Source organism: Triticum dicoccoides, chromosome 7A (assembly GCF_002162155.2).
Source record: "Triticum dicoccoides isolate Atlit2015 ecotype Zavitan chromosome 7A, WEW_v2.0, whole genome shotgun sequence".
Lineage (NCBI taxonomy): Eukaryota > Viridiplantae > Streptophyta > Magnoliopsida > Poales > Poaceae > Triticum > Triticum dicoccoides.
This window is the reverse complement of record NC_041392.1, coordinates 3902650-3927437: the sequence shown is the minus strand read 5'-3', so window position 1 is coordinate 3927437 and position 24788 is coordinate 3902650. Positions and strand designations below refer to the sequence as shown.

The following is a 24788-nucleotide window of genomic DNA, read 5'->3' as shown; positions in this document are numbered from 1 at the left end:
TAGACTGTAGGCGCCTACCCGAGGCCGGCGCAGGAAGTAATGGCGCCCGCAGCGAGCCAGAGCAGCTCGACTCACCCACCTCATAATGGCCGCTAGCCAGGGATACAGAGGCATCGACCGACACAACGGACCGAGACGCCATGCCATGCTCCAACTTCTCCCAGGTTTGAGAAAATCTCAGGTTTATGTAATTTTTGGCAACATATGGCTGCCTTACACTATGTAAAGTAGGTGCGTATGACAGAGTGAATAACCTGGACTATACAAGAGCATGGATGTGATTCTTTAGCCTTTTCTAGTAAAATTAACACATCAAAGAAAGGACACCAAAGAGGTGCCACTAACTTGTGCAACATCAGAAAAAAGGTAGACTTATAAACATAACAATTTGCTTGGCCCGTTACAAAATGTCAACTTGTGCATTCTAGCATTTTATCGATGATCAGGATTTTCTAAAGAGCCAACTTGGCCACCAACTTCGGAACTTCACTAGCCATTGCATATATGGATGATCAGGATATAATCAAGAATGCAGCACCTGAGGCATTTAATCTGGGAAAACTAAGAACCTCGATGTAACAACTGCCAAAGAAATAACAAAAGGACACTTAAGAACCTAGCTGTTAATTACACTAAATTCAAATCCAAATCAAGCAAAATTGAGCAGCTAATAGCAATTCTCTGTTCCTGAATTTTGCAACATTTTCTAAAGATCAAATGTTTTCTTTACAGCTTCCAGTGACCTCTCATAGAGAGCTACTACAATCAATCCAGAGCATAGCCAGTTCATGATCATTAATTAGAAAGAGATGGCCAGCCAAATTAAAGTACAGTATATCTTTCATTGGTGGCAGGACTCAAGTCGCATGCTCACCTAGGTTCAGAATATAAAACTGCTCACATTCTAGTAAATTTCATAGGATTTCTTCCACTAAATTTTGCTATGGCACCAGCAGGGGCAAGGTGGATGCGTATATCCTTGGTCTGCCCGGTACATCTACTTCGGGTTGACTTCCAAGGAACAGGAATTTCTGGAGTAAAATGAGAGACCAAGGGGAGGGAGGCGGGGATCTGGAGGCAGTGACCTCGAGGAGGCGCTCGCGGGCTCGTTGACTCATTGTAGATGAGTGGGATGGTGCGGGCGCAGCCGGCCTCGACGAACTTGACTTAGGAAGCGCAGGTGTCGCCGCCCTGGTGCGCCGTAGGAGGCTCTGACCCTCCCGGCCGCGCTGTCACCCCTCGTCCGGGTGCGTGACGATGAAGGGGCTGAGATAGACGGCCGAGTAAGCCGGCGCGGCGCTGGCCCCGGCGCGCGCCAGCCGGATGATGCACGACGCCGCCGACGAGGACGTCGAGGAGGGGGCGAGGAAGGCGAGCTGGAGGAGGAGGGGGCGCACTGATCTGTGAGGGGAGGGAGAGGGGGAGAGGGAGAGGGTGTAGGCCGGCGAGATGTGAGGGAGACGAGGCGGTGGTTGGCAGCCGGCGGCGGTGGCGGCGGTGGAGGGGCTCGGCCGCTCGGGAACGAGTAGGTTTAGCTCGACGCCTCGACCCCTCGATGGGGCTGTTCTTTTGTTTTCTCAGTTGCGCTCCGGGGCAAAGAACCGGGTTGGAACCCATAGTTTTCAGCGGTCATGCCCAAACTCTTTAAGCCCGTAACCAATTATACCCAAACTGGCTTTTCTATGTACCCAAACCAAATTTGAATCAAAAAAAACTCAACCCAATAAAACCTCAACCAATTAAGCCTAGAGTAAAAACCAAACCATTTTAACCAGTTTTTTAAAAACTGTTCTCAGATTTATCTGCACTTACACTCTCACTGGCAAGGAAACAACAGATATGAGCACAGGCCAAAGCCGACCATGGAGTGGCTCCATCACCATCACCAGGAGGATGCCCCTGTTAGCTGCTTTTTTCGATAAAGGGTGACTTTATTATCTCAAAATGTAGCATCAAGTGGATACAAAGTATTATGAGTAACACCCGGCCTCTGCATAACTAAGATGCACACAGCCAAATCCAGAAGTCTGACAAAATTCATGAAATAAAAATCGACAAAACGGCAACAGTAGAGCCTTTTAGACCGACACTATGCCTATGTCGAAGAAGGTGGTGGCTCGATCCGTAGGTTATGCTGCCACCCATGTTGGGAAAAAACCTCCGTAGCCACCTGCTCCAATCGCGTACACACCGCCATGAACAGCGGTTGGTAATCCGGCCGTTGTAGTATAGACCACGTACGTAGCGAGTGCGTACACCAGAAAATAACCTGTAGAGGAGAAGCATTTTTGTCATTAAAAACCAAATCATTTCTACATAGCCAAAGCGACCAAATTAAGGCATACGCTCCCACCCTTATTAGCGTTTTGAACCTATTTGTAATACCGTCCAACCAATGACCAAAAATATTGGCAACACTTATGGGCGGATACAAATTTGACGCTATTTGGATGACTAACCACGTAGAACGTGCAAACTTGCATTGGAAAAAGAGGTGTTTGATTGTCTCGTCATGAATACAAAAAGAACATTTCTTACTCCCTCGCCAGTTGCGCCGTGCGAGGTTGTCTTTGGTTAACACAACTCCCCTACGGAGATACCACATGAAGATTTTCACTTCTAATGGAATTTTAGACTTCCAAATTTTCTTATTATTACTCGTTGGTACCTCAGAATGTGTGAGTGCACGATACATAGAGTCCACTGTGAAAGTCCCTGATGTGGTAAAGTTCCAGCGAAACACATCCCGATCTTGTGTCAGGTTAATCGAATCCAGCCGGGATAAAAGATTATGCCATGACACAAGCCGGGGGCCAATCAAATCCCGCCTGAACGAAATATTCGGCGGGGAAGAACCGAGCACGTGCGCAATAGTATTATTCTTATCGCGAGCGATGTTATATAAGGCTGCATATTGTTCTCTGAGACTGGCATTGCCTAGCCAGATGTCTGCCCAGAAACGAATTTCCGACCCGTCCTTTATCGCGAAAGACCCAAAGCAAAAGAGATGTTTCTTTGCCGCCATTAGGCCAGCCCAAAAGTGCAAGTCGCCAGGTTTCCAATATGCCTGGGATACCGCCTTTTGGCCTAGATACTCGTTGCGCAACATGGTTTGCCAAACACCATCCTCGGTTAGAAGTTTAAATAACCATTTACTGAGAAGGGCCTATTCTTGACCTGCAGGTCATGAATTCCAAGGCCACCTTAGTCTTTAGGCCTACAAACCACGGTCTATTTGGCCAGCCTGTATTTTTTCTTTTCACCATCTCCTTGCCAAAAGAATCTGGATCTAAAGTAGTCCAGTCTTTGCAGGACCCCTTTTGAGAGTTGGAAGAAAGAAAGCATATAGAGAACCATATTTGTGAGGACGGAGTTGATCAAAACTAGCCGACCACCAACTGAGAGTAGTTTTCCTTTCCAACTGCTCAACCGTTTCTCTAGACGCTCCTCCATATGCTTCCACTCTGCAATGGTGAGACGCCAATAATGTACTGGTATTCCCAGATATTTAATCGGGAATTGGCCAAGTGCGCAACCAAACAGGTCAGCATAATCGGCCGCCGCCTCAACGGCTTCTCCAAAGCAGAACAATTCGCTTTTATGAAAGTTAATTTTGAGGCCCGACATTTGCTCAAACGCTGAAAGCAATAACTTCAGATTTCGAGCTTTGTCTAGGTCATGTTCCATAAAAAGAATCGTGTCATCGGCATATTGCAAAATAGAGAGGCCACCATCCACAAGGTGTGGCACTACTCCCGCAATCTGTCCATCCTGCTTGGCACGCTCAATCAGAATAGCCAGCATGTCAGCAACAATGTTAAATAACATTGGGGACATGGGGTCACCCTGCCGTAGTCCTTTTTTTGTCTGAAAGTAATGACCTACCTCATCATTGACTTTGATGGCCACACTACCTCCAGTTACAAAATTTTGGATCCACTTGCATCATTTCTCGGAGAAACCTTTCATCCTTAGGGCCTGTTGGAGAAAAGACCACTTGACCTTGTCATAGGCTTTCTCAAAGTCAATTTTGAATACCACTCCACTCATGTTTTTTCGGTGCATCTCGTGGACGGTCTCATGAAGGATAACTACACCATCTAGTATATTCCTTCCATGCATGAAGGCCGTTTGAGATGGCCGGACAACATGGTCAGCTATCGAGTTTAACCTATTCGTAGCTACTTTGGTGAAAATCTTAAAGCTGACATTAAGGAGGCATATGGGTCTGAACTGTTGGATCCGTTCGGCCTCCTTAATTTTTGGCAACAAAACAATCTCACCAAAATTTAGCCTAAATAGGTCAAATTGATCGGCATGAAGACACTTAAACAACTCCAGAAGGTCAGCCTTAATGATATCCCAGAAATTCTGATCAAATTATGCGGGAAAACCATCAGGGCCTGGAGCTTTGTTGTGTTCCATTTGGAACACCGCCGCTCTCACCTCCCCTTCCGAGAAAGGTGCCGTGAGGATATTGTTCTCTTCCACCATGACTTGTGAAATATCATCTATTCGGGCCTCGTCAAGGGTGACATTCCCTTCATCCGGCGCCCCAAAAAGAGATTTGTAGTAGCTGGTGATGTACTTTTTGAGCTCCTCCTGACCTTCGATCCGCCCCTCATCCTGTTGGAGACTATGAATACATTTCTTCCTATGTCGACCATTGGCGACCAATTGGAAGTATTTTGTATTACTATCTCCCATTAGGATGAAGTCAGCTTTGGACCTCTGGTAGTATTTGATCTCCTCTTCGCGCAATAGACGGTCAACCTTCTCATTAGATTGATTTTTCAATTCAATCTCTTGTTGAGATAAGATACGTGTCTCTGCAATTTTGTCGAGGTCATCAATGATGGTACAGAGGCGTTGCTTTTCTTTTTTGTACAATCCAATGGTGTGTTTAGCCCATCCAGAGAGGTGTTGCCTCATGGCCCTTATTTTATATTCCATCTCTGAATCGGTGTACGACCAACGGCGGGCCTCTCCCAAACACTCTTTATTAAGTCTACAAAACCATCCCGATGCAACCATGCCAATTCAAATTTGAAAGGGCGACGGGCAGAATGACTCGTAGAATTAGAATCAAGAATGATTGGCGCATGATCCGATAATGCCTCGATACGCTCTAGGGCTCGCACGGTTACCATAGGAAATTTAAGCTCCCATTCGGTATCCATGAGTACCCTATCGAGCTTCTCATACGTCGGCACAGAACGGTTATTAGCTCAAGTGAACTGCCGCGCGACATACAGGCCTCCCAAAGATCCAAACTGTCAATCACAGCATTGAAAAGGAAAGGCCAATGAGTGTCGAAGCGGTTATTATTTTTTTCTTCCTGGTACCTAAGGATATTAAAATCCCCTCCAATAAGCATTGGGTACGGGTTATCCTTAGCCAGGTTCACTAGTTCACGGAGGAAAGCAGATTTATGCTCATCTTGGGCAGCCCCATAGACTGCGACGAGGCTCCATGTAAAATTATCAGCCCTATTTCGTAGGTGAAATTTGATATGAAAATCACCGGTCGAAAAAGCCAACAAGTCCATGGTCGTGGTCAATATCCCAAGAAGGATTCTTCCAGACCTTCCACAAGCTGGTAGACTATGCCATGTGTAGTCGAAACCACCTGATAGGTGATCGAGGACGTGTGGGCGAAAGTCACATTTACCAGCCTCAGAAATTGCCACAAAATCCAATTCGTGTTCTCGCACACAATCACCGATGTGTTTATGTTTAGCCAAGTCTGAGAGACCTCTGCTATTCCAAAACATGCCTCTCATGAGAAAACTCGAATGGGTGTGGAACTTTTTGCCTTCTTGGGTGGTTTTTGTTTCTTTTTAGAGGAGTGCGATTTAGATTTCCGCGAAGACACTATGAAGTCACAAAACATTGACCTAGGTCTTGCATCATCTAAACCCACCTCGGTATCTCACCAACCAAGTGGGAGATTAGCGGACCATCATATTTGGCATCCGTTTTATCATCGTCCTCGGTTTCAGGGTTTGGTAGGGCGTTATTACACTTCGGAGAAACCTTTAAACGGTCAATCTCCATGTGTTTAAGTGCCCCAACCGACAGATTAATTTCATTATTGTTCTTTCCCATAGATACACCAACATTCTTTAAGCTACTAGTAATACGAGTATCTGAAAAAAAAAAGATTGAGTGGACGAGGTACCTAGCGTGGGTTCCAAATTCCTCAAGGCCTGGCGACGCATTGCCTTCACAAGGGAGTGCTCATCAGTTGCAGAGAAACCATCAGCAGCAAGGGAGTGACGGTTACTACGTCGAAGGGGCGTGGTCATGCCACCAGACATAGTACCCATCGGCGACAGTCCCAGCGGTCGGTGATGTACAAGGTGCTGAGCCCAGTGAAACCGCGGCGACAGCCGCCCGAGCCGGTGATGTGGCTGGTGGCGTCATCAAGGATTCCGTCCTGCCAACCGGTGATGTGGCTGGAGGCGCAACGGGACCCACGACCGGCTCTATTCGCGCTGAAGCCATGGCAGAAGCATGCGCTGCAGCTGCATGCAGCGTCGGGGCAGCAACATCTAGCTGCTTGAGCGCCGGGCTCGTGTGGGTGACTGCACCACTCTCGGAGAGCGGTGCATGGCGCATGCAGCCAAGAGCCATAGGCCGGCCCTGATCCACAGCCACGGCCTGTATGGCACATGCAGCCGTGGACCGCTCATTGTCCACTTCATTCACGTGAGCAGCAGCAGCTATGGGCAGTCCCGTTGGAGCCACAATCACGTCCGGCCGGCCGGCCGAACAGCCCGGTTCCACTGCATATACTGATCTCTGTACGGACTTTATAGGAGCCGCTGAACTAGTTTGAGCATCCGACGTCGTATTGTCACCGACAACTTGGACATTTTTAGACCTTTTGCTAGCATCTCTGTCAGGCATATGCTCATCCTGGTTAGCGCCGTCCTCATGGCCATCATCATGATGTTCCCAAATTCGTGGGATAAAGTCAAGATCCGGGACGTAGTCCTCCTCCTCCAGAACAAACCGAAGCGGATATCCATTAAGTTTAACATAGACATCCGAGGAGACCGAAGCATCAACAGATCCAACCTCTTTGGAGAAAATATTCAAAGAATGTACAGCCACCTGAATTCGCACAATACCATGCCGGCGCAAAGAAACCAAATCAACATCTTGTGTGGCCCCTATAACTGATCCAACCGCCCACAAACCGAGGAAATGGCGGAGAGGTGGTGGAACGCCGGCGACGTGAACCCATACCGGCTGCAAAGGAAGAACGGACGTGACCTCCTCAGCTATCCATTCACTGAATGCAACCTTCACGTCGTGTGATTTAACATTGTACTCAAAAGCTGCCACACGTTTCAAAATCTCGAGGGACGGGAAACAAACTAGGAAAGCATTGTCTCCATGCGGCACGGCTTCCCGCTTCCATGATGACTGGACCGCGGCGATCTTAGCAACCTCTACCTCCACCTCAGCAGCGCACAAAGAACCACCAGATATCGTGACAAGAGCAGTCGGCAGTGTTGGCCGTGCGAGATGTTCCTTGAAAAGCGAGTCAGGAAGCTGCACGAACATAGCGTTCACAAGACCACATCCATCGAGCGACGCCATGGGCCTTGGTTGCTTTAGCACAGGACAACGGTGCATAGGGTGCTTGTAATTGTTGCAAATATGACAATAGTGGTATCACCGTGCAATCCTTGGAGAAATGATCATCTGAACGACATTTGAAACACCACATGCCGGTTTTCTTCACTTTAGGGCCCTGTCCAGCGGCGTCCGTCGAGGCCACAACTACCGGTGAAATGTTGGTAGCCTCAGGAGTCAGCGTTGCAGGGGCGGTGTTGATAACCGGTGGTGGCGGGAACAGTGGCGGAGGTCGCGCAGCCGGAGGGACGACACCAGAAGCACCGGCGGTAGCGGCATCACGGCGTCCCCCCTTGCGCTTGTATTTGTTGCGGCGAGCAGGAGCTGCGGACGCTGGTTGACTAGTAGCCCCGAACACGGCAGGCGCCGTTGGCGGTGTGGCGCTGCGGCACGACCAGAGGGAGATACGCCGGAAGGGGAATCCGTGGGCGTGCTGTTGGCTATCTTTATCGATGTTGTTCTTGGCGCCTGGGAGGGATCAATCAAAAAGAAAATGAGAAAAAGGCTTATTCGGTGATGAACTCGCTAACTTTCACCCTGCTGAATCAACACTTGTGGCGTGGCAGCGGAATTATGTTTGTCAAAGAACATGACAATGGTGTGTGTGTGTGTGGTTAGCAGCTGCAAACAGGAAACTTCAGATCCGCTCTCTTCTTGTGCGTGAAGATCATGGCAATGTCATTTCTCTGTACTTTCTCTGCCCAGGCCGACGTCCCTCCACGTCGCCATCTGCAGGGAGCGGCTGCTCCAAGGGGAGGAGAGGACTCCCGGAAGGCAGCTACAGAGCAGGCGTTCAGCTGCTCTGTTTCTGACTACTTCTCATCCAGTTTCATCGCTAGCTACCTCTACACTTGACAGACAGACACACACACATTCAGTCCACATCTCCAATGTAGTAGTACAACCTTACTGACTTGATGCAAGCAAGATTTCAAATTACAGCAACATATATTACCCACTTGCATTCATTTGAAGTACAAAATCCATGGAACAATATACACGGGACGAAAGAAAAAGACCATCCTAAAAGGACTGAACCTGGCTAACAGCAGTCAGTGCATGTTCTTCTGACCTCTTTGGTCACTCGGCGCAGCTCCGTTCAGCAGCACAAGGAAGTCCATTATAAGTGTCGACTGACCCTGCAGAATGTAACAATCCGGCCACAACCATAAGAATTATAAAGCAGGCAGCACTACTCCTCGGTCACGATCGTCTTGCGCAAGCTTCAGCTCAAAGATCGTCAATGGACTGATGCTGGCAGGACTAGAGTGCAGACCTTGGCCGAAAGACCTCACCAGCCCGACTGATTAACAATGATGCTGTAGCTTTATGCTTCCTCCCTTCTCTATCTGTACTTTGTTTGAACCCTTCTGAGGGCAATGAAAGCAGTGCTAATTGCTAATTGCATTTCGTCCATAAAAAAAAGAGGCAGCAGAATTCAGCCTAACTGTTACTTGTACTTGAGACCCAAGACCAAGAACAGATGCCATACATGGCGCCAGCAAGACACGATACAAGCAGAATAATTCTGGTGGCACAGATAATACCCCTCACTCCATCGCAAAAAAAAAAAAGGTAATACCCCTCACTGTACCTCCCTTGATCTGACTAACCACATCCTTGAGTTTCGCTTGTTTGGGTCTTGCTGGTCTGACTTGGATGCTAGGATCAGCTGCTAGAGTACCTCCTCAGCCTCCTGATGGACCTCATCAGGGTGCCTTCCAACACCCGAGTCGTCTCCTGTTTGAGAGATCTCACAGCCCTGCGCAAAGAGGCAAAGGCCAGCAAACTTGAGAGCCAAGAATACGGCCACACATCAGTTGTTTATTACTCCCTCTTTTCCATAATATAAGAACGTTTTTTAAGCTACGGACGGAGGGAGTAGTACGCAAAGTGATGAGGTTTCAGCATGCCAAATGAAAATTCGAGGATTTTGCATGTTCTTAAAGCCATCTTTTAACTTAAGCAATATACTGAAAATAAACACCATCACACACCGATAATTTTGAACGTTAGATATCATGAATAAACAAGAAATTATGCTTTCTGAACAAAATACTCCCTCCGTTCCTAAACATAAGACCTTTTAGAGATTGCACTATGGACTACATACGGAGCAAAATGAGTGAATCTACTCTCTAAAGTATGTCTATATACATCCGTTTGTAGTTCATAGTGGAATCTCTCTACAAGGCACAAAGTAAACCACACCTACACATATGCAAACTAAGAAGTTAATTTGAGCTCAAATTCCATATAAATCAAATAAACTCCCACATAATTACTCCCAAACTGAAACCCACAAATCACTATACTTAGAGCATGACATGAGCTAAACTAGCAATGAGAGATGAAAGGATGAAGTTGCTAACCTTTTAGAACCCTTGGACAGATGGGAGTGCCTCCAATCTTGACAAATCTTGGCAAAAATGGAGGATGAGATCGAGCTAGGGGAAGAAAACGGAGAGGAGAGAAAGGAGAGCTTGGGCTCGGGTTGGACGAAGCATCTATATATAGGGATATCTTTAGTCCCAGTTGGTGTCACCAACCGGGACTAAAGGTCCATCCCTAGTCCCGGGCCCAAACCTGGCTGGGACTAATGCTCTGGATCAAAGGCATATTTTCTACTAGTGATCCAAGACTGGGACTCCGGTATTCTTTATAAGAGTAATTATTGCTGTATTGATATGATTCAGTATTGTTGTATAGTACCCATCTCCTAGGATAAGGGTACGTGGATTGCTAGTTCGTGCAACTTGAAAGGATGGGGTACTAAGAAGTGTAACATTCTGTTGAAAATATACTAATTTACCATTGTTTCAGTAATTTGATCCTTGTAGTATCATACATGAAAATTAAAACTGCCAACAGGAAGTACTAACTAATTACTGATTAATTGCAAGTCCTTCCAAGTCCTCGCAACTAGCAACCGCCAAGGAACACTAATGTAACAAGTCCTCGCAACTAGCAACCGCCAAGGAATCCATTCTGAGTCGCAGGTTAACACCTTTTTTTACTTCACTGACACTTACGAACGAGCAATACTATACCTCTGAATCCATGCTTGGTTCTGTCAACTCAACGACGATCAATTCTCGATGTGAACTCGGTCACAGGAGACAACCTTATGACTTGCAAAAAAGAACTCGGTCAGCACAAGACGAAGTGAGTTATGAGTGCGACTGACCTTGCAGCTAATCGCTCCCTACTCGGCGTCGGCATGTGCTCATCTTTGCAGTCACTTTTTGCGGTGGCCAGAGAAAGTTCAGATCTGTTTTTTTTCAGGTAAAACTTCAGAGATGGCTTCCTCTGCTTCGACGAAGCTCTAAAACGACTGTTTGATCACTTGCCTGCATTCTTTCCCGGGGGGCATTCACACCAAATGACTATTGCCTGAAAAAAGGTTAAAATCGCCAACCTCATGATTTAGAAAAGAATTTTAAGGTTTGTACGGTTATTGTTTCTTTTTATTTTTTGCTACTTTAAGACTCAGACCAGAAGTTTGATTCCACATGTATGTACAAGCAGGTCATAGTTACACAAAAGATGACTCGTAGCAAGCAACAATACAAACAGATTCATTCAATTTGAATCTGATATCCGAGTGAAATTCAGGAAAAAAATGTACTCCCTCCGTCCGACACTTATTTTGGGACAGAGGGAGTGCTAGTTTCTGTGTAAGGAGCAAATGTAATGGATACAGGTTGCGTCCTTGGACCAACTCTAATGTATTTAATCTCAGAACTTACTTGTTATACAACCTACAAACTGACAATTTTATCTGCCATGACTTTGCGGCAAGGCAGCTCGCTCCACAACCCTGGCCAAGAACAGGAGCGGCCGACGATAACCTCTTCTATCTAGGCGTATCAGCTCGATCCTCTGTCAAACCAAAACACACATGCATGGCGACAGCAAGAGGCATTACAGGTAACTGACCACCTTGTCGAGTAACTCGAGTTTCGCTTCGAGCTGGGTCTCGCCGACCGACCGGGATGCCTCGATCAGCTGCCACAGGGCCTCCTTGATCCGCCAGGTGGCCCTGATCAGGCTGCCTTCAAACACCTGGATCATCTCCATGATGTTGTGGAACATGGACAGTCTGGGCCACGAATACGCAGCTTCCACAATATCAGGTGAGAAAGAGTTCACAGACGACTCCACGGTCGATCTCAATCTGTCATTGACAAGGTGAGAACAGCACATTTCAGCATTAGTATCAAGTTCTGAAGCAAGCACGTCACCACTGATTGACAATTGAGATTTAACTACTAGTACGTAATATATTAGGTAACTTGAGATGGTGGAGAGCTCGTCTAAATCTGATACGTCTGTTTCAGGAGGTTGCTTCATGTAAGCTTGGACCTGAATTGACAAAAGACTGTTTCAGTTTTTTGGACAGACTGGCAGAATCCAGCCCTAGCTTGAGAGCATCTATCCTCAGCTCCACTCTTCTGCAATTTGCAACCAATAAAAACATCTATGTGGCTAGTATGTGCTCTGTTCAGGATCCCTGCATGTTCTCTCTGCTGAGCACCTAGATGGTGTTTTATGGGGAGATGATTACCTGAACATTGTGTTCCCCTCCCCATTTGAGCATACTAATGAAGCCATCCATCCATATCAAGAAGTGAAGTGAATTTACACATTTACACAGGAAGAATATATCCTGAAAGAAGGAAAAACAAAGGAATTCGCGAGTTGCAAAAAGCTTGTTGGAGTAGAGACTCTTACTATCCATCTTGGTACCAAGATGCTATGATTCCCACCAAAAAGAGTTTCTCAATTAAGATGTTAGATTTCAGGAACAGAACGTTATAAGTTGCTAACAACTAATGGAATTACCCAATCATTATCAATGCTAGTGGACAGCTTGTTTACCCTCACGGTCAGGAATTCAACTAATCATTTTTTTTCTTGTACGAAAACTACTCGTTTTGTAGTTACAACAGTGGAAGGTCGCGAGTCATGACGAAAAACAAAAAATCATTTTGTTTGTGTGTATTGATCCAAAAAGTAGTCAATTAATTCAGGAATTATACAAAGGGGTGAGCAACCCAGCTCATTTTTAAAGCTAAGCTGATGCTTTGTTTGCAGATCACTAAGATCTCATAAAATGAGCTCTGGGGAATGAGTAAATGTATATACATTTTGGCTGGTGAGAGGCTCCCTACTGCACAAAACAATACCTGTAGGTAATGCGTGTTCATGTCCATATAAAAATCCGATGTACTCCAAAATGAACTTCGAAGAAATCTCACCTCATAATTTCCAATGTCGGGCATCAACATACAGGTGGATCAAGCCTATTCTGAACATTTAGCAAAGAACTGAAACAGTCTTTTGTCAATTCATAGCTTGGCAGGCACTACTGCGATTTCATATCAGAGGAGGCAGATGGAGTGGTCTGCAATTACATGCAAGATGTGCAGAAAGAAGAATATTAGATTGTTAAGGAAAACCGCAAAATGGCAGAGAGCATGAGACAGTTTGTTACCAATCAGGTTCGGTCTGATCTCCTGAAAGAAAACTTTCTATACATCAGTTCCTTGGATTCCCAAAGAACAACATATGAAGCTATAAGACAGCAGTATAATAAATGCTTGTGAATCATGGTCGACGAAAGGAGGCATTGTAGCAACGGATATGGCAGGGACACCCTGATTAAAAAGCAACATGGGTGTCAGGAACGAATAGTCGAGGATAAATATAAATAATAGGGTATACAAACAATTTTACAAAGGGACCATAAAAGAGACTGAACCTAACTAACAATAGTGATGACTGTTAATGCATTTACTCCAAGCTAAACACAAACACAGTACTTACATAGTACTTCCTCCGTAAACTAATATAAGAGTGTTTAGATTACTAAAATAGTGATCTAAACGCTCTTATATTAGTTTACAGAGGGAGTACATGTTTAAGACCTGTTCGGTAGTTCAGTGCTGCTTCAGTCAGCAGAAGGAACGTAAATATAAAACGTGAACCTGCAGAATGTAACAAATAACAATACCCAGGATAATGTCATGTCAGATACTAGTTGCTCAAGTCCTCACAAGTAGCAGCAAGAAGAGTTTGCACACATACAAGGAAAGAGAAACAAGCAGCAGAATTTTGCAGAGGCGAACACAACAGGACAGCAAAATGTTCTCAGAAAAAGGCAGCACAGTCCACGTCATTACTTGTACTTGAGATGTATTTACAAATTTATTCAACCGAGTCATCATATGGACCATTCATGCGTGACGTGATCTTCCTAGAAAACACAACGAGCATCACAGCAGATAGCAGGTGAGGAGGCCACGGAATGGGCCACGCCCATGGCTGCGGCGGAGTCGTTTGAGAGCCATCCGCATGGACGGCCTTTGCTGCGGGTCCACGGCGGTGCAATTCACACCCAGCCTGAACATGGTAGCCATCTCCTCCATGTACCGTGCTTGATCTGGGATGTCCCTGTCCACGGCATTCTGGAACGCTTCTTGTTGGTTTGCCATCAGTTCAGTGAAGTATTTCCGTGCCCAATTCGCCAAATGACCATCCACTCCAGCTTCACTGGCAATCCGCCCCGTGATGAGCTCCAGCAGCAGCACACCATAGCTGTAAATGTCTACCTTCTCCGTTGTTGCCCCCGTCCCATATTCTGCAGTTAATCATTTATAGTACTAGTTAAAAGACCAAACTAGTTAAGACAGAATTCCCTGTAATAATTAAGAAAAGTTAAGACAGAATTATGTTTCCAAACATACCAGGAGCTGCATACCCAAAGTTACCAAGAGGCAGGTCGGCGATGGGCAACGGTTGGTCAAGCCCAGCCATGTTCATCTGTGCAGCGCCAAAGCTGGCTATTACGGCCTTGAAATTCTGATCAAGCAAGATGTTTTTGGGGTTGATGTTGTGGTGGACAAACGGTCTGTTGCAACCGTGGTGCATGTGGCGGAGCCCTTTGGCCACGCCAATGGCGATGGACATCCTCTCCGGCCAGCTCAACGGCCGCATGCCCACCTTCCTCTGATGCAGCCAGTAGTGAAGGCTGCCATTCACCTCGAACTTGTAGACGAGCATCAGCGCTTCATCCCTCTCGATGACACCTAGGACTTTGATGATGTTATCGTGGCAGATGGTGGCTAACAGGGTCATCTCTGAGTTGCAGCGGTTCATCACATTGTCGTCCAGTTGCAGTGCCGGGTTCATGTTTTCGAACTTCTTGACGACCAGACTTGCGGGAGGACCAATGCCACGAACGCGCTGAACATGGACAATATACTGTTTGTCCTCCTCCTGTCTCCTTCTGCTAGCCCACACCATTATCCTGTTGTTTCCAGTGAGGCTTTCGAGTATGCTTTCTTCATAGTCGGTAGGCAGCGTCTTCATGGCAACGGTGTATGAACCTGCACCCTGCAGTCACATTATTTATCAGTATACATATAGAACTGCTGAGAGATAAAGAGAGATGCATGTTCATAATTAAATATAAGCTAGCGAATGATCATTTCTTTCTTGCCCATACCCTTCAAACATTTCTTGTAATCCTGTAATGTGCACAACAACCTGGAAAGCACTGTAAAAGTGCTGAAAACTACTCCCTCCGTTCCTTGATATAAGGTGTATAGTTTTTTGAGAAAAAACCCAAAATATAAGGTGTATTGCGTTGCACCACTCGTTTAGATATTTTTTTAGGGATTTGATTACATTTCCTTATATAAAGCAACCTCCTCTATTTTCTCATGTCAATTAGTCAGGTGAAATCTCGACCAAAACTTGTGAAATTTTCCCTCCATGTTTGTTCTTTAATTTCCGTGCCAAAAACTATACACCCTATATTTAGGAATAGAGGGAGTATTTAAAGAAAATTTGGTGTCTGAGTGATCAGGTACTCCCTTGCTGCATTATATTTTCACTGGGATGTTCTTAAAGATGGCCTGCTAGTTAATGTGGGCAATGATGTACATTTCTCCAAGATATTCTCTCCAACCCAAGAAGAACAAAAGACTAGCACAGAGAATGATTCCAAGAGAAAAATGTTGGAGAAATATAAGATACGACTAAAATAAGATGGAGAGAAAATCGCAGACTAACATGTAGGAACACCAATATAGGCGATGAAGGCTAAAGACAGACATAGGTAGCACAACAGAACAACTCTCAGTCAGCAAGGTCAGCTTATACATGTCATCTTTTGCACATATCGTGCCTTATTTAGCAAGAACAGAAATAATAATTCGTCAGTTCATACCTTGGGAGGCACTAGTGCTTCTTTTGTACCCGCAGAGGCAGATGGAGTGGTCTGCAAATACATGCAAGACGTACAGAAAAGAAGAAGGTTACTTAAAACCGTAAAATGGCAGAGAGCATGAGATGGTTGATTACCCACCAGGTTCAGTCTGATCTCCTGAAAGAAAGCTTTATGTACATCTATTCTTGCGGAATATTCAAGGAAACTCAACACGTCATTCTCTGTACTAGCCTGCAGTATAAAGGCCGCTGTCTGGTGCACCCTGATTAAAAGTAATATGGGTGTCAGGAACAAATAGTCGAGGAAAAATACGAATAATAGGGTATAAAAACAACAAAGGAGGGACGATAAAAAAGACTGAACCTAGCTAACAACAGGGATGACTGTTATGACATATTCTTCTAGCTAAACACAGACATGGTACATGCTCAAGACCTGTCGGGTAGTTCAGTGTTGCTTCAGCCAGCACAAGGAACGTAAATAAGAATAAAACGTGACCCTGCAGAACGTATGAAATAACAAACCGCTCAAGATGTATACACGGGTGAGGAGGGTGGCTGCTGGTGTGCTGGATAGTGAGCGGGACACGGAGAGCGCCAAGACTACTCACAGGGTGGAATTCAAAGGCGGACGGTTTACCGCCGCTCCACTAGATCGATCGAGGGGTGAGCGAGTGCAGTGTGAGGAAGAGGTAAGACTTGGGGCGGCGATTTATAGGCGCCTGCCTGGAAGGTTGGTGGGTGTTCATTCGGGTTTGGGGCTTTGGGCTCCAGGAGGTGGTATTTAGCGTCTGTTCTCGGCGATCTTTAAGTTGACACTGATGTCAAGGGCTGGTAGAGCATTACCTGTGCCGTGGCTGCTACACCGATCCTGCATGCCGAATGGGAAAAAATGCACGTTGGTTTTCTGGTTGTATCTATACGCTATATGATTTTAATAATTAAAAAAAATCAAAATAGAATATAAACTTGACTTTCTTTTGCACTAGTATATCAATTTTTACGGAAAAAAAACAGCGTTGAGTTGAGGACTAGTATATGCCACTATTCACACTATTTTGGCCGAAACTTTTCTTTTTCGAAACCAAGTAAAAACAGGTTTTTTTTTGTGAAATTTTGCTCACAAGTACTACAATGGAAGGCCAGTGAGATCACGCGCTGCGTTAACCAACCCACCCAAGTTCGTTTAGTGGTAAGAATTACGGGGCGCGTTGTACTTGACGCTACATGAGCGTTTTTCTTCAGGATTTTTTTCCTTTTTTTGTTTTAATTTGTTTCTTCTCTTTTTTCTTCACTGTTTTTATTTCATTCATTTTCTGAATTTTTTCTTTGTTTCTTATTTTCTTTTTTCTTCTCCATTTTTTGTTTGCGTTTGTTTTTCCTTCTCCATTTTTTCTTTTTCTTTTTTGGTTATTATTTGTTTCTTTTTGTTTTTCATTCTACATTTTTATATACATGATCAACATTTTTTCAAATAGTTGTTCAACACTTTTCAAACACTTGTTCAACATTTTTATATACATGATCAATATTTTTTTAAATACTTGTTCAACATTTTCTTTTCAAATACTTGTTCAACATTTTTATAAATATGATCAATATTTTTTCAAATACTTGTTCAATATTTTTTTTTCAAATACTTGTTTAATATTTTTTTCAAATACTTGTTCAACATTTTTTGAATGCTTGGTTAGCATTTTTTAAATCCTTATTTAACATTTTTCAAATACTTGCTCAACATTTTTTGAATGCTTGATTAACATTTTTCAAAATACTTGCTCAACATTTTTTGAATGCTTGATCAACATTTTTCAAATACTTGTTCAACATTTTTCTAATGCTTGATCAACATTTTTTTCAAATACTTGTTCAGCATTTCTCTGAATGCTACATTAACATTTTTTTAAATACTTGTTCAACATTTTTTTCTAATGCTTGGTAACATTTTTTTGAATGCTAGATCAACAGTCTTTTCCTACATCAGCAATCAAGATTTTGTGTGGACAAATTCTAATTTAACTTAAACTAAACTAGTATATGTTCTAAACCAAATTCAAATCAAATTTGGTCAAGCTTAAACTTAGTTGTTGTTTGCTAAAATGAGGAGAGTTCAAACTGAAATAATTCTGAAGCGGTTTTGGGGCAAAAGTTGCATATATATTGAGAGGTGTATGTGTGATTTCTACATTTTACAGAATATGTGATTGGCAAGTGTATGCTGGTATTATCTACGGTATGTGGGTTAATTAGTAGTATTGGTTTTCGCTTACAAAAGAATGTACACATATAGTTAAAAAGACTGTGTAGCCCATGCGCTCCCAGTCGGATGGGGATTTTCCTTTGAGGCATGGAGCCATCGACCATGTGAACATCCGGTTCTGTGCCACGAAAATGATGTTCAAGCCTACGTCACATGGAACCATGGACCTGGGACTTGGGGACATAACTGGTGATACCAAGGCTTAGGTCCTACCAAGATACGTGCTTCTCGAGGAGAAGTGTAGCTATGACTCTTTCCCCTAGCGAAAAACCTAGGGTTTTCATGTCCTTCGGCGGCCGCCGCCGAGAGTCTACTATCTTCTCGTGATTTGCCCCCACCCCTCCCCTGGCCATTGCTTTGTGCTAGCCCTGGGGCTGCGCGGGCCATCTTCCCCAACCTTGCCGGTGTAGGGTTAGGGGTTTTTGAAGTTTTTGTGGTGGTTGCCATGGGCGATGCTGGAGGATCAAGCAGTTCGGCAAGGAGAGATCGGGTGGAGGATCTCCTACAACGACTAGGGGGGCACTGGCATCAGGAATGTGGAACGGGCAAGCATGATGAATCAAAGTTGGACTAGGGGGATTTTGTACTTGCTAATGGAGGTGCTAGTAGAGGTCGCGGTCATGGAAACCAAGGATCTACTCGCCGTGCCTCTCGTGGTAAGGGACGAGGTCGTGGTGGTCGCTTTCCTGAAGACGACGATGAGTTTCATATGAATATGATCTGGCGTCCTAATCATGTTCCAAGGAATCCGGATTGAAGTGTGGCAACATAGGACATGGAGTTGAACAAATCCGGAAAAGAAAATCAAAGCAGGAAAAGGCTGAACCTAAAACTGGAGATGGGTCCTTGGTGAATAATGGTAAAGTGGCTGAGATTGTTGGACAATTACAACTAATTGGATCCGTGAGTGAAGTCACACCTTCTGGTGAGAGTACACAGGGAAAAACTCAACCTCCAAAACGCTAGCGTACGGAGGGGAGGAATAAACTCTTCGATATCGGCGGCCTCCAGGAGTGAGGCTGACCGGATGCAATGAGGATCCTAAGTTGGAATTGTCGTGGCCTGCAATAGGCTGCGGCAGTAAGGGCTTTGCTACACGTTCAGAAGTGTAGGAGTCCTGACGTGATGTTCTTGATGGAAACACATTTAGATGAATATCTAGCAGAGTGTCTCCGTCGAAGGTTGGAGATGGATCACAAGTACGTAGTCGGGAGCAATTGCCGAAGCGGTGGTTTAATTTTGTTTTGGAAGAAAGAGCTTGCAGTCTCTGATAACCCACAAGTATAGGGGATCACAACAGTTTTTTAGGGTAGAGTATTCAACCCAAATTTATTGATTCGACACAAGGGGAGCCAAAGAATATTCTCAAGTATTAGCAGCTGAGTTGTCAATTCAACCACACTTGAAAGACTTAATATCTACAGCAAAGTATTTAGTAGCAAAGTAGTATGGAAGTAATGGTAACGGTGGCAAAAGTAACAGTAGTAGTTTTGTAGTAATTATAACAGTGACAACGGTAAAGTAACTAAGTAAAGATCAATATGTGAAAAGCTCGTAGGCATTGGATCAGTGATGGATAATTATGTCGGATGCGATTCCTCATGCAACAGTTATAACATAGGGTGACACAGAATTAGCTCCAGTTCATCAATGTAATGTAGGCATGTATTCCGAATATAGTCATACGTGCTTATGGAAAAGAACTTGCATGCCATCTTTTGTCCTACCCTCCCGTGGCAGCGGGGTCCTATTGGAAACTAAGGGATATTATGGCCTCCTTTTAATAGAGTACAGGACCAAAGCATTAGCCCTTAGTGAATACATGAACTCCTCAAACTACGGTCATCACCAGGAGTGGTCCCGATTATTGTCACTTCGGGGTTGCCGGATCATAACACATAGTAGGTGACTATTAACTTGCAAGATAGGATCAAGAACTCACATATATTCATGAAAACATAATAGGTTTAGATCTGAATTCATGGCACTCGGGCCGTAGTGACAAGCATTAAGCATAGCAAAGTCATAGCAACATCAATCTCAGAATATAGTGGATACTAGGGATCAAACCATAACAAAACTAACTCGATTACATGATAAATCTCATCCAACCCATCACCGTCCAGCAAGCCTATGATGGAATTACTCACGCATGGTGGTGAGCATCATGAAATTGGTGATGGAGGATGGTTGATGATAACGACGGCGACGGATTCCCCTCTCCGGAGCCCCGAACGGACTCCAGATCAGCCCTCCCGAGAGAGATTAGGGCTTGGCGGCGGCTCTGTATCGTAAAATGCGATGAATCCTTCTCTCTGATTTTTTTTCTCCCCGAACATGAACATATAGAGTTGGAGTTGAGGTCGGTGGAGCCTCAGGGGCCCCACGAGGCAAGGGGTGCGCCCCAGGGGGGTGGGCGCACCCCCCACTCTCGTGGACAGGGTGTGGGCCCCCTGGTCTTGATTCTTTCGCCAGTATTTTTTATATATTCCAAAAATATTCTCCATGAAGTTTCAGGTTATTCCGAGAACTTTTATTTCTGCACAAAAATAACACCATGGCAATTCTGCTGAAAACAGCGTCAGTCCGGGTTAGTTCCATTCAAATCATGCAAGTTAGAGACCAAAACAAGGGCAAAAGTGTTTGGAACAGTAGATACGATGGAGACGTATCAACTCCCCCAAGCTTAAACATTTGCTTGTCCTCAAGCAATTTAGTTGACAAACTGAAAGTGATAAAGAAAAACTTTTACAAACTCTGTTTTCTCTTGTTGTTGCAAATATGTAAAGCCAGCATTCAAGTTTTCAGCAAAGATTATGAACTAACCATATTTACAATAACATTTAGGTCTCATGTTTACTCATATCAATGGCATAATCAAGTAGCGAGCAATAATAACAAATCTCGGATGACAACACTTTCTCAAAACAATCATAATATGATATAACAAGATGGTATCTTGATACGTCTCCAACGTATCTATAATTTTTGATTGCTCCATGCTATATTATCTACTGTTTTGGGCAATATTGGGCTTTATTATCCACTTTTATATTATTTTTGGGACTAACCTATTAACCGGAGGCCCAGCCCAGATTTGTTGTTTTATGCCTATTTCAGTGTTTCGAAGAAAAGGAATATCAAACGGAGTCGAAACGTAACGAAATCAACTGGAGAAGTTATTTTTGGAAGGAAACCTACCGGATAGACTTGGACTCTACGTCAGAAGATGAGGGAGGTGCTCACGAGGGTAGGGGGCGTGCCCCCCTGCCTCGTGGCCCCCCCTTCGGTCCACCGACGTACTTCCTGCACCCATATATACCTACGTATCCTAAAACTTCCAGAACCGAGATTAGATGACTGGGCCTCCAAGTGCAGAGGTTTGTAGGACAGTAGCAAATTTCCCTCTGTCCTACAAACCTCTGTCCTACAAACTAGGTGACTGTCCTACATACCTCTGTCCTACAAACCTCTGTCCTACAAATCAACCAAAACCCAAATGTCACCTAGATACTCCATTGTCACCTCAAGTATCCGTGGGTATGATTATACGATATGCATCACACAATCTCAATTCATCTACTCAAACCAACACATAGAACCTCAAAGAGTGCCCCAAAGTTTCTACCGGAGAATCACGACGAAAACATGTGCCAACCCCTATGCATAGGTTCCCAATGTCACGAAACCCACAAGTTGATCATCAAAACATACATCAAGTGGATCAATAGAATAACCCATTGTCACCACGGTTATCCCACGCAAGGCATACATCAAGTGTTCTCAAATCTTTAAAGACTCAATCCGATAAGATAACTTCAAAGGGAAAGTTCAATCCATTACAAGAGAGAAGAGGGGGAGGAGAAACATAAGATCCAACTATAATAGCAAAGCTCGCGATACATCAAGATCGTGCCAAATCAAGAACACGAGAGAGAGAGAGAGATCAAACACATAGCTACTGGTACATACCCTCAGCCCCGAAGGTGAACTACTCCCTCCTCGTCATGGAGAGCGCCGGGATGATGAAGATGGCCACCAGTGAGGGTTCCCCCCTCCGGCAGGGTGTCGGAACAGGGTCCCGAGAGGTTTTTGGTGGCTACAGAGGCTTGCGGCGGCGGAACTCCAGATCTAATCTCTGTTCTGGAAGTTTTGGGATACGTAGGTATATATGGGTACAAGGGGTACGTCGGTGGAGCTTCGGGGGGCCCACGAGGCAGGGGGCGCGCCCTAGGGGGTGGGCGCGCCCCCCACCCTCGTGGCCAGCTCCCGTATCTTCTGACGTAGAGTCCAAGTCTATCCGGTGGCTTTCCTTCCAAAAATAACTTCTCTAGTTGATTTCGTTCCGTTTCGACTCCGTCTGATATTCCTTTTGTTCGAAACACTGAAATAGGCATAAAACAGCAAATCTGGGTTGGGCCTCCGGTTAATAGGTTAGTCCCAAAAATAATATAAAAGTGGATAATAAAGCCCAATATTGCCCAAAACAGTAGAGAATATAGCATGGAGCAATCAAAAATTATAGATACGTTGGAGACGTATCAGTGCTCAGCGCTATATATTATTTCCCAATGATGTATGGCTATCGTATGATGTTTGAGTAGGTCTGTTTTGTCATATGGGTTCATTAATGATCGTCATTGGTTTGAGCTGCATGTTTTATTATTGGTGCTGTCCTATGGTACTCTCCGTGTCACGCAAGCGTGAGGGATCCCCGCTGTAGGGTTTGCAATATGTTCATGATTTGCTTATGGTGGGTGGCGTGAGTGATAGAAGCACATACCCGAGTAAGTAGGTTGTTTGCGTATGGGAATAAAGAGGACTTGATACTTTAATGCTATGGTTGGGTTTTACCTTAATGATCTTTAGTAGTTGCGGATGCTTGCTAGAGTTCCAATCATAAGTGCATATGATCCAAGAAGAGAAAGTATGTTAGCTTATGCCTCTCCCTCATATAAAATTGCAATAATGATGACCTGTCTAGTTATCAATTGCCTAGGGACAAATAACTCTCTTGTGACAAAAATCTCTCTACTAAAACTAACTTAGTTGTTTCTTTATCTAAACAGCCCTTACTTTTTATTTATGTGCTCTTTATTATCTTGCAAATCTATCCAACAACACCTACAAAGTACTTCTAGTTTCATACTTGTTCTAGGTAAAGCGAACGTTAAGCGTGCGTAGAGTTGTATCGGTGGTCGATAGAACTTGAGGGAATATTTGTTCTACCTTTAGCTCCTCGTTTGGTTCGACACTCTTACTTATCGAAAAAGGCTACAACTGATCTCCTATACTTGTGGGTTATCAAGACCTTTTTCTGGCGCCGTTGCCGGGGAGCAATAGTGTGGGGTGAATATTCTCGTGTGTGCTTGTTTGCTTTATCACTAAGTAGTTTTTATTTTCTGTTCTAAGTTGTTCTCTAGCTTTAGTTATGCATACGGAACACGAAATACTAAAAATATTAGGTTTACTTGCTACTCATGGAGATGGGGAACCTCCTAAAACCCTCGATGCTCATTATGTGAAAGATACTATGCACTACTTTAATAATCCTGAGAAAACCCCATTCAATTATGTAATGGGAGACACATTGGATCAACGTGAATACTTTAGGGATTATCGCTTGACTCAAAAAGGAAAACTATTATGGGATCAAATTCATATGTTGCATTGGTATGCTCGGCAACTATGCTTGAGATATGATTATACTTGTTGCTCTAGGATGAAGGCTCCACACCTTCCCTTTTCATGCAAATTTAGTGATGATAAAACCTTGGCTTATTATGCTAATGGTATCTATGATTACTATGATGTGGAACAAATAGAAGAATTCGTTGCTTTTATGGGTGCTTATGAAATTGAATCTTTGTTTAAAGAGTGTGGAAATCTTTATGATGTTGTTTACAGACCTAAATTTTTTTCTATCCTTAAACATTGCTATGATAATTATAAATTCAATTCCGATATTGATGAATTTATTGAGAGAGTCTCCGCTGTCCAAGAAGAGACAAATATTTTGCAGGAGTCTATGGAAGAAGGAATTGATGATACTGTGAGCTCATTGGATGAAAAAGATGATGAGGAGAGTGAAGAACAAAAGGAGGAAGAACGGATTAGCTACCCGTGCCTACCTTCTAATGAGAGTAACTCTTCAACTCATACATTATTTAATTTCCCTTCATGCTTACCGAAGGATGAATGCCATGATAATTGCTATGATCCTGTTGATTCTTTTGAAATATCCCTTTTTGATGAACTTGATGTTTGCTATGCTTGTGGCCCAGATGCCAATGTGAATGATGTTTATGGATATGAACTTGCTATTGTTCCTTATGTTAAACACAAAATTGTTGTTATTGCACCCACACATGATAGTCCTATTATCATTTTGAATTCTCCAAACTACACTATATCAGAGAAGTTTGCTCTTGTTAAGGATTATATTGATGGGTTGCCTTTTACCGCTGCACATGATGATTTTGATGAATATAATATGCATGTGCTTGCTGCTCCTACTTGCAATTATTATGAGAGAGAAACTATATCTCCACCTCTCTATGTTTCCAACACGATAAAATTGCAAGAAACTGCTTATGCTATGTATTGGCCTTTACTTGATGTTCATGAATTGTTCTTCTATGACATGC

General features: G+C 44.1%; 1 protein-coding gene across 1 annotated transcript; it reads right to left on the bottom strand.

Annotated features, from left to right (window-relative positions):
- Positions 1-13599: 13599 nt before the first annotated feature.
- On the bottom strand, positions 13600-16758 carry LOC119329906 (inactive protein kinase SELMODRAFT_444075-like). Its single transcript, XM_037603005.1, has 7 exons — positions 16728-16758; positions 15883-15933; positions 15726-15755; positions 14691-15037; positions 14396-14510; positions 13929-14289; positions 13600-13636 (listed from the first exon to the last, which is right to left on the bottom strand). The coding sequence occupies exons 1-7, from the start codon at positions 16756-16758 to the stop codon at positions 13600-13602; spliced, it is 972 nt and encodes a 323-aa protein (XP_037458902.1).
- Between the last annotated feature and the right edge of the window lie 8030 nt (positions 16759-24788).